This window comes from Sinocyclocheilus anshuiensis, unplaced genomic scaffold, assembly GCF_001515605.1.
Source record: "Sinocyclocheilus anshuiensis isolate Anshui unplaced genomic scaffold, SAMN03320099.WGS_v1.1 scaffold703, whole genome shotgun sequence".
NCBI lineage: Eukaryota > Metazoa > Chordata > Actinopteri > Cypriniformes > Cyprinidae > Sinocyclocheilus > Sinocyclocheilus anshuiensis.
Genome location: NW_015551036.1, coordinates 202,024 through 212,192, shown reverse-complemented (window position 1 = coordinate 212,192; position 10,169 = coordinate 202,024). Strand labels below are relative to the sequence as shown.

General features: G+C 39.3%; 1 protein-coding gene across 1 annotated transcript in view; it reads right to left on the bottom strand.

Moving 5' to 3' along the window:
• LOC107661342 (bone morphogenetic protein 1-like) overlaps nucleotides 1-10,169 on the bottom strand; it is a 92,527-nt gene that overhangs the window by 58,050 nt on the left and 24,308 nt on the right. The window contains exons 2-3 of the mRNA XM_016450866.1: nucleotides 4,381-4,494; nucleotides 3,506-3,634 (exon numbers count right to left, since the gene is read on the bottom strand). Of these exons, the coding sequence (XP_016306352.1) occupies nucleotides 3,506-3,634; nucleotides 4,381-4,494 (243 nt within the window). The remainder of the gene's footprint in view (nucleotides 1-3,505; nucleotides 3,635-4,380; nucleotides 4,495-10,169) is intronic.

Genomic DNA, 10,169 nt, shown 5'->3' with positions numbered 1-10,169 from the left:
AATGACAGTCAGCACAAGTGAGAGAAGAGTGTTTATTACGTTTGAAATATGGATATTTTTCTTACAAAAACTCATGTATTCGCTACAGGGGGGCTTTATTCATCCCCCGGAGCCGTCTGCGGCACGTTTTATTATGGATGTGCGAGCTTTATTTGACGACTTGTGGACTGTTCAACTGCAACACCCACTGACTGCAATGATAGAGCTTGGAATAGCCAGGACAATTTTTAATATAACTCCGACTGGATTCGTCTGAAAGAAGAAAGTCATATACACCTAGGATGCTTCGAGGGTAAGTAAAACACAAGCTAATTTTCATTTTTGGGTGAACTAACCCTTTAAGAAAAACACCTTTTCATCTTGAATCACTTTAAATGTAAAGCAGTTCTTTTACAACTGAGTTCCACAGACAACTCCTTTTGAGCTCCACAAGAAAAAAGTCAAAGAAATGGAGTGACATGAGGGTGTGTAGACGATGGCAGAATCTTCAGTCTAAAGCAAATTATGTGCATGAGATGCAGCTCGAATAGACTGACCACTTTTAGACACATAAATGTGTGATTTCTTCCACAAACCTCTTTTACCAACAGCTGGAAAGTAACTGATTAGATGTAATCTGGATTACGTAATCAGATTCCAAAAATCATGTACTCGTAATTAGAGTATATTACATTTTATAATGCTCATAATCAGATTACAGTTACTTTTTTATTGATTACATGATTACATATACACACAAATGTGAGTAAATCAGTCATAATTTATTGCTTCTCCATAATTATTATTTTTTCTCTTATAAATTTTCCTTTCTAAAAATTCTACTGTGTATATCATTCCATTTAGCTTTGACTATATTCACAATACAGAATGATCATGTAAACGCTTCTGAATTTGGGTAAAAAAGCACCTCTCAAGCAGTTAGACCACGTATGAAACAAATAATTATGCAAGTTACTAAACACTGGTAATGTAGCTGTGAAACTCAATAGGCCAGTTTTACTAACAGCTTGCGCCAGCGCAAACCGTCTTTTGGCGTTAAAATAGTACTGTCAGGATTTACTAAAGACGCGCAGTGACGAATTAGCTCTGAAGAGGCATGGACACAGTTATTTTTGCGCCTGACCTTATTGAATATGCATTTGTAGGAGTTTCCCTTTCAGACACAAAAGTTATGGGAGTAGCGTATTCAAATGAATCACGCAACGCGCTTTACTAACGTTTGCATTCGTCAAATTACTGGCATTTGCGCCATTATTTAACAGGCAAAAAAAACATGTCTTAAACTATCTTGGGCTTGAAAATGCTGCAGTTATTGTTGCTGGAGGAGGCAGCGCAGAGAACAGAGAGTGCGTGGCAGAATTCCACACGTATTAATTTATTTGGAATGCCAGAAGAACGTCTCGGTTACGTATGGTAACCTGCGCCCCTACTTTTTGGCGTAGGCCAGGGCTTACCACAAGAGGACCAGCTACTGCTGCTACGGCACTACCCAATCAGTAAGACTGGATAACACTGGGAAAACTTACCCATTCCACTTGGCACAGGGACGTTGCGGAAGCTCCAACCTTCCCGAAGGAGGTTTTGGAAGCAGAGATCCTCTGCGTCGGGGAGAGTTTGCTCTTTTCCCAGTTGACCTGAAGGCCCAACAGGCTGAGATGTGAAAGTACCAAATCCCTGTGTTCGCAAAACTGATCCTGAGACTGCTTCGTCGAGGTAGTTGAGAATGCGAATGCTCTGTTCTCTGAGGGGAACAAGGGGTACCTCCGCAACTTACGTGAAGACACGGGGCAACAGGGACAGCCCGGAGGGCAGGACCTCGTACTGATATGCTCGTCCTTCGGACGCGAACCACAGCAATGGTCTGTGGTGCGGAAGGGTCGACACACGAAGTACGCGTCCTTCAGGTCGACCGTTGCAAACTAATCTCGGGGACGGATGCACCCGAAGATGCGTTCCTGCGTCAACATCTTGAACGGTAACCGGTGAAGGACCCGGTTCAAGACACGCAGGTCCAAGGTTGGTCGTAACCCACCGCCTTTCTCGGGTACAATGAAGCAGGGGCTGTAAAACCCCATCTTCATATCGGCTGGAGGGACCGTTTCTATCGCATCCTTCTGGCACCAATGGAACTACAGGCGTACCCGCAGTGGGGCAGCGAGGAAGAACGCAGAGACCCAGCCCGGGCGTCTTGTAGCCGGTCCGAGGCGGGGTCTGAGTGTGTGTAACATTGACCTGCGTTCGTGTAGAGGGTGCGTGGGTAGTCCGTTGGTTCGTCCTCCCGATCCGCCCACTGCTGCTCACTGACGAGAGAGGAGGGTGAGTGTGATAGGATACTGGATCGTCCACAACCCCCCGTCCCCTCTGGGGACCCAGAAAGAGAGGAAATTGCTCTTTGTCGAGTATTTGGGTACCACTCGTGTTGCTTTCGTCAACGAAAATTATGACTAAATATCGTCGTCAACGAACCTTTATCACGTGACGAAAATGACTTGACTAGACTAAAAAGAGTATGAACGTGACTAAAACTAATAAAAACTAAAATGACAGCTTCACACAAAGACTAGACTAAAACTAAAATTAAAACAGGCCGCCAAAAACAACACTAGGTACCACCGACCGAGAGGTCAGTGGCGGAAAAAACAAAAAGATTCTCCGCCCGGCCCTCCTCCGGATTGGTCTCTCTAAGCGAGATCCCAATTTGTCGGTCATCCGACATGACGTCGGGAGTGACCGACTGAAAGGGAACACATTATCCGAACATATCGTTTGCCAAGCCATGCTATTTTTCATTTGCTTCAGGAAATAAAAGACGACTTGGAATACCAGGTCTATCAAAACTTCTAGCAACCTTCATTTTTGGCCTCCGGTTCTTTTCAACGTACCGTGGCTTCTTTATTTCTTTATACTTTATTTGCGACTATACTCATTTGCACTGCGCTTGGTATATTGCGTTGGTCGATATGGAAATGAGATGTTGCGTCTTTCTGTTCTCTTTCTGTTCTTTAATTTGTGCATTGTTAGTAAATCACCTGCAGAAATGTCCCCTCCCATTGGCGCTGTTTTGGAATTGCGCTCTTGCGCTAATTTTCCCTGTTTAGTAAAACTGGCCCTTTGTCTTCATCAGTGACCTTCAGTAACTTGGTTCTTACAATAATCCCAGTTTGGGAAACCTGATCTAATGTAATGTTTAATGCATTTTATGATGTTGATTTCAAAAGATGGAATATATTTTCTTTCTTTTTGATTGTTTATATCAATATGGTAAGTTTAAAACAAGTTTGATTTAAAAAAAGTAATCTAAAAGTAATCTAAAAAGTAGTCCGAATACATTACCTAAAATGAGTAACCTAGATTACGTTATGTAATAAACTACAATTTGTGCGTAATCTACCCAGCTCTGACTATAATCATGCAACTTAATAATCAAACAGATGTTATCAATCACATGCTGTTGTTTTCGACTAAAACTTAAGCATGAAAAGCTGTGCATGTGTACATGACTTACCGCTGAAGTTCCCGCTGATGACGTAAGGAATGACGCCCTCGGGCCAAACCCTCTCAGGTCTGGACGTCGCTGCCCTCTTCCTGCGATGGGACGCCGTATTGCTTGTATTCGTCTCATTGGAAAGTGAACCTACCATTTCCAACATGAGGGTTAATTAGGAAACCGTCATCTGGAACATCATCATCTCGAGTTTCAGGGAGAGAAAGCTTACATATCAACTTCTAATCTTACATTTACATTTACATTTACATTTACATTTACATTTAAATAAATGCAAACCCACTTTTTCAAAGTATCTGGCAACCAGAATCAGTCCAAATAATGTTTGTGCTCATTTGAAACTACTGTTTCATCATTTAAAACAAAGTCCAAATACATTTTTGTGGCCAACGTATGTGCCATTTACAAATATGTGACTTTAAATTGTCTACTGAGTTCAACGGCAACCACTAATTCATATCGGTTTCAACATTTTCAGCACAGCATGTTTTTGTTTTTTTTTTCTATTGTTTTGAATGCTAACTCCTACACACACAGACTGTACTGTACTGTACTGGAGTTAAATTCTGTCTCTTGTTCTCATTTCTTTATCATCTCATGTTTTTTCTCTCCTCTGAAAACTTTCCTTCTTTCTGGTATGAAAATATCATGAAACTAAAGGCTAATTATGAAAAAAAATTCGCTGTCATTTAGTCAAATCCCAAATGCAATGTGTTATTCTGTTTGGGAATGTGGGAACTGTTTCTCGACAGGCTTTTCTCTGTTGGTTCAATAACGTATGGCTTCAAGTTCTCTTCCTGAGTCTCTGACTGCCAATTAAGCCTGACACAAAGTTTATATAAAGCAGGCCCATGCACTCAAACATGCACACTTACCCGCATCGGTGTGATTCAGAACTGTGACTGTTCTCTCTGCTAAATTCACAATGCGGTCCACTTTAAACATGCGCATATCTTCCTCATCCAGCGCAATATCGCCGAGATAAGCCACTGAAACAAACACAGAGAAGAGTGCTATTCATTTCTCAAGCAATGGTTACATAACGATTCATTTTTAAAGTAATGATTATGTAGCACATTAATTAAAAAAGCGACAGATTTTGTGGTATCTAGTTAGCCAATACAACAAAAAATTGGTTTTAAAACAAATAAATAAATAAAAAACATATTATATACATTACATATGTATACTCTACTGATTTAAAGTTTAAGAGGGATAAGATTTTATTGATTTATTTTTTGAAGTAATTCTATTCACTAAAGACTGGAGTAATGATGCTGAAAATTCAGCTTTGATCACAGCAATAAATTACATTTTAATATACATTCCAATAGAAAACAGTAAATAATATGCCTGTTTTTACTGTATTTTTTGATAAGTATTGGTGAGCATGTAAGAGACTTCTTTCAAAAACATTTAAAAAATCCTACTGACCCCAAACTTGTAAACTGTATATATTATAGGGTTTCTAAGTACATTTAGTTGGTTAGTGGTTAGTTCAAATAACTAACCTCAAGTATGAGCAATTGTACAAGTGATGCCTGCTTTAGTATGAATCAATAATTTGTACTTCAAATAACTATAAGCCTTTTTGCATCATTCGCATTATTTGTGCATTTGTTTATGTGAGCTAATTGATGAGTAGTGAATGGTGTGAAATCTAATATTTAAAAAAGGGTGCACATTTACCAGGATCTTCAAACGGCTGTTCAAAAACAAGCCCTACAAGAGTCCAGCGAGCTGATAGACACCTCATCTTTTTTTTATGATCATCAACGATGCCATTTATAGCTGAGGTCATCACTCGTGCCATGATAAATAAATCATCCATCAAAAGAGAGAAGCAGATTAGCGACGATGACGATGACTGCACGCTTCTAATGATCTACACAACACGATGCTGCTGACCTACATGAGAATGGATGCATTCGTAGAGTTTAATTAGCTCGTCGGGGACTAATTGCATCTTCAGAAGCACTGCCACTTTGATTGGGATTGAGAGAATCAACAGAATCTTCAGATTTAAGGGCAGCTAATTAACACGAGTGTGCAATGATGATTAAATGAATTACAATTAAATGGAAGCATATTCTTCACATTTGTGGCATTTCTTTTTGGTTTTCCCTGAAGTCTACTTTTTAAAATCTCTGATGTGACTGAACAGTACATATACATATAGGTACATATATATATATATATATACTGTACATACACACATCCATATATTAACCTATTATAATATGCTATTAACCGCATTCAGTTCACAGTGTATCATTTTAAATAGAATTCAATAATCTGATTCAAATGTATTTGTATAGCATTTTCCCACCACAATAAATCATCTTAAAGCGGTTTTACAGAGAACATGGCTTTAAAATCCCCAGCGAGCAAGATAAAGATGACAGTATATCTGCCAGTTAAAAGACACTGAAAAAAAAAAACACACGAAGCCTTTAGAAACATTGAATGCTTTTCCAGAACCACTCAATGAAAGATTACATGAGCATACACACATGTGCACGCCATGCACTAATTTGCCTGCTAAGGTTAACCATTATAAAAAATTACCACAAAACAGTTTCTGTCAAAGCAATATGCTAGTTATTGTTACTAATGTAAAATGATAATGAATAACACTCCCATGTCCTCCTAATACCCTATGAGGCTTTCACAGTCTTTCTGTCATTTTAATTTTTATGACAGTCAAGGCAAATACTAAGTTATCGGTTTTAAAGCACCAACAATTTGTGTCATATCCAAGGTGCTTCAAAGTACAAACAACCAAGGTATTACAATGCTATCATGCCTAAAAAACATGTATCTTAGTCATAAACGCAGTTATCCAAATACGTATGTGTACTATATCTAGTTTGGGCAAGAAAACGCTACACATTGTTTAGTTAGCCAACACCTGGAAAGTAGCACACATTCTTTTTCTTAATGAGTTTTGAAAAGAAAAAAAAGACACTTTACGAGACTTGTAACACAGGCTAATTGCTTCTATATGCACAGCGCTGTGGCAGTGTGTGTGTGTGTGAGGCCCGAGGCTAGTGTTTTTTTTTAAAAGCCTATGAACATTAGCATGTTTAGCATTAGCATTCCAGGAGGCGTGTGAGAGCGCCGGATCAAACGGGACGTCCTGCCCCTTATAACCCAGCCTGGGGCAGAGACCTGCAGCTTCCTGCACTGCACAATCAAGCCACATAGAGTAACAGTCTGCTGCCGCCGGGTCGTGTCAGAGTATTTTGATACCTTATTTATTGGTGTCACATATGTAACAGTATTAAGCAACACTGAAACGGCTGTTTGCCAAGCTACGAGTTACTAACAACTTGTTCTAACCCAGTTTCCAAATATTTGGAAATATTTAGTATGTTCAAATGTTGGGCAATGTGCCAAAATAACACTAAATTAGTACATAACTGAAAAGTTTAAAAGTTTGGGGGCAGTAGGATTTTTTTTAAGGAAATGAATAATTCTATTCAGCAAGGATGCATTAAATTGATCAAAAGTGAGAGTAAAGACTTTTATGTTACAAAAGAATTATATTTGAAATAAATGTTGTTCTTTGAAAAAAGCAACATGGTAAAAAAGTAACATTAATTTTGCCACAAAATAAATCAATAAACAAGACGCAAAATGCTGCACAGTGATATCTGGGAACAGTATTGACTCACTGAATCATTTTGAACTTATTTGCAAGCAGGTGTTCCTACTCAATCTGAATCAAGCTGAAGCTTCGCATGAGCAATGCTGTCTCAACTCATTGGTAGTTGCACATCACATCACAGAGCATGTGGGAATAAAAGTTCAACTTTGTTTGATCACCTACAGTCTCTGCCGATCGACTCAATTTCCTTATTTCCACAGAAAACTGAATGACATGGATTTGTGCTGTCTTCACAAATCACTGTCACTGCAAACCATTAGAACGTTTGAGCGTAAAACAACACGATATATAAACAACAAAGCAGCTTTTTGCTAATCTATACTGTTGCTGGTTAGAAGATCAGTGCTGAGGATTTGGGCAGCTCTCTAGGTCTGCAGACAAACTTCACTGAACCCCTGTCTAAAAACAGAACTAAAAACAGTTGACAGGGCCTAAATGACTGGGTTTTACTTCTCAAAGCACATCCACAGACAACCACAGGCCATGAGAGGCAAGCTCCAAAGAAAACAGCTGCGACAAGAACAGTTTGATTATATTGCAAATTGTGTTGCATTAACTGGACCATTTTGCTTTTAAAGGGGTCATATGATGCAATTTCAATTTTCCCTTTCTGTTTGGAGTGTTACAAGCTCTTGGTGCATAAAGAAGATCTGTAAAGTTGCAAAGACTAAAGTCTCAAATCCAAAGAGATATTCTTTATAAAAGTTAAGAGTCAGCCACACCTACCTAAAACGGCTCGTTCTAACATGCCCCAACATACCTACGTCACTATGTGGGAAGATTTGCATAACGCCGCCCAAATGTTCACGCAAAGAAAGAATCATTACACCAAATACACAAAATAATGTTCTTTTTAGCAGCATCATATGACCCCTTTAAGATGACACTAGATATTTTTCTGGAATACTAGAAAATGTGATTTTTTATTTTTTTTTGCACTGCGGTCTCTCTGTGTCTCTTACATGAGAGTAGGTTTAGTAAATTTACTTTATATGAGGCTGCATTCTACCACTGACCAAACCAAAGGTTTAAATTCTCTCTGACAAGACCAGAAGACGGTTCTGGAGAATCATGCCAAAACCCAAAAGATCCTCTCGCTAACCCTAACATCCCTCGCAAATGCGCACACACAGATAAAAGAGTGCGGATGAAAGAGAAGGAGCTGCCAGCGACTGATGATGACGCCATACAGCGTGGCATTAATAAATCAGACCATAAGAGTGTGAGATCTCCAAAGCGTGCTCTCATAAGAGCCAGCTACCAGATGTCCGTGAGTACATGGAGACGCTCTGGAGACTGTGGACGCAGGCAGATGTCTTTCACTCTCTACTGTGTGAAATGATGAATAAATCAGAATCAGAAGAGCTTTATTACCAAGTATGTTTACACACACAAGGAATTTGACGGCAGGAGCTTCCAGTGTAGAACAAAGTACAAACATAGTGCAGACATACATAGGAATAACACAGTAGAAATCCTTATCTGGGAATCACAAATGACTGTGATTGGTCCATCCTGACCAGCGCTGAGAACAGTAACAGTAACATCATCGACATGTGCATCAGTTACAGCTCAATCATCACACTTCAATATTTTTTTTAATATGTATATATATATATATATATATATATATATAACTTGTGTGTGCAAGCATGCATGGATGCATGTGAGAAAGCTTTGCCATTCATTTGGTAGACTCCTAGAGAATTGTCACAGAGATCAAATGTTCTCTTGCATTCCCACAGCTCTGTTATTCTGTGCGTCATTACTTGCCAAATTGACTTCGCTTTCTCCTGTCACCTCACGTCAGATTGAGTTTCTTTTGAGCGCCTTCCCGTCCTCCTCTTGCACCTTTTCCAGTCATCAGTAGGCATGGGCCGGTATGAGATTTTGACGGTATGATAACCTTAAGCAAAAATATCATGGTTTCACGGTATCACGGCATTGCGATTTAAGTTCTAAAATGTGTTCTTTTTAAATGTCTGGGGAAAAAATAACTACTTTTTTCCCCCCATTGAATGGATTCTATTTTGTTTATAAGCAACATACAGAATATTTGGAACAGCAGTATTTGTTTCTTTTTTTCTTTGATCCAAATTGTGATGGCTAGACGACTGGGTCAGAGCATCTCCAAAACTGCAGCTCTTGTGGGGTGTTACCAGTCTGCAGTGGTCAGTATCTATCAAAAGTGCTCCAAGGAAGGAACAGAGGTGAACCGGCGACAGGGTAATCACGTGGGGAGCAAAGGCTGGCCCGTGTGGTCCGATCCAATAGACGAGCTACTGTAGCTCAGATTGCTCAAGAAGTTAATGCTGGTTCTGATGGAAAGGTGTCGGAATAAACAATGCATTGCAGATTCTTGTGTATGGAGCTGCATAGCCGCAGACCAGTCAGGGTGCCCATACTGACCCCTGTCCACCGCCGAAAGCACCAACAGTGGGCACGTGAGCATCAGGGGCCTCATTTATAAAATGTTGTGCTGAAACCATCCTAAATTTGATCTTACGATCATCTTTGATCATCTCTCAGATATGCGTATGTACGAATAATAGAATGAGCGTACGTACAGAAAACGCACATACACCTCTCTTTCAGATGTGAAATAATCGCAAATTATCTTGAACTTGTGTGCAACTGAATGGTTTCTGCTCTCTGCTTGTAAACGACTAATAATTAATGAATCAGAATCTGAATCAGAAGAGCTTTATTACCAAGAATGTTTACACACACAAGGAATTTGACTTGACGACAGGAGCTTCCAGTGTAGAACAAAGTACAAACATAGTGCAGACATACATAGGAATAACACAGTAGAAATCCTTATCTGGGAATCACAAATGACTGTGATTGGTCCATCCTGACCAGCGCTGAGAACAGTAACAGTAACATCATCGACATGTGCATCAGTTACAGCTCAATCATCACACTTCAATATTTTTTTTAATATGTATATATATATATATATATATATATATATAGGATGTTAAAATATTC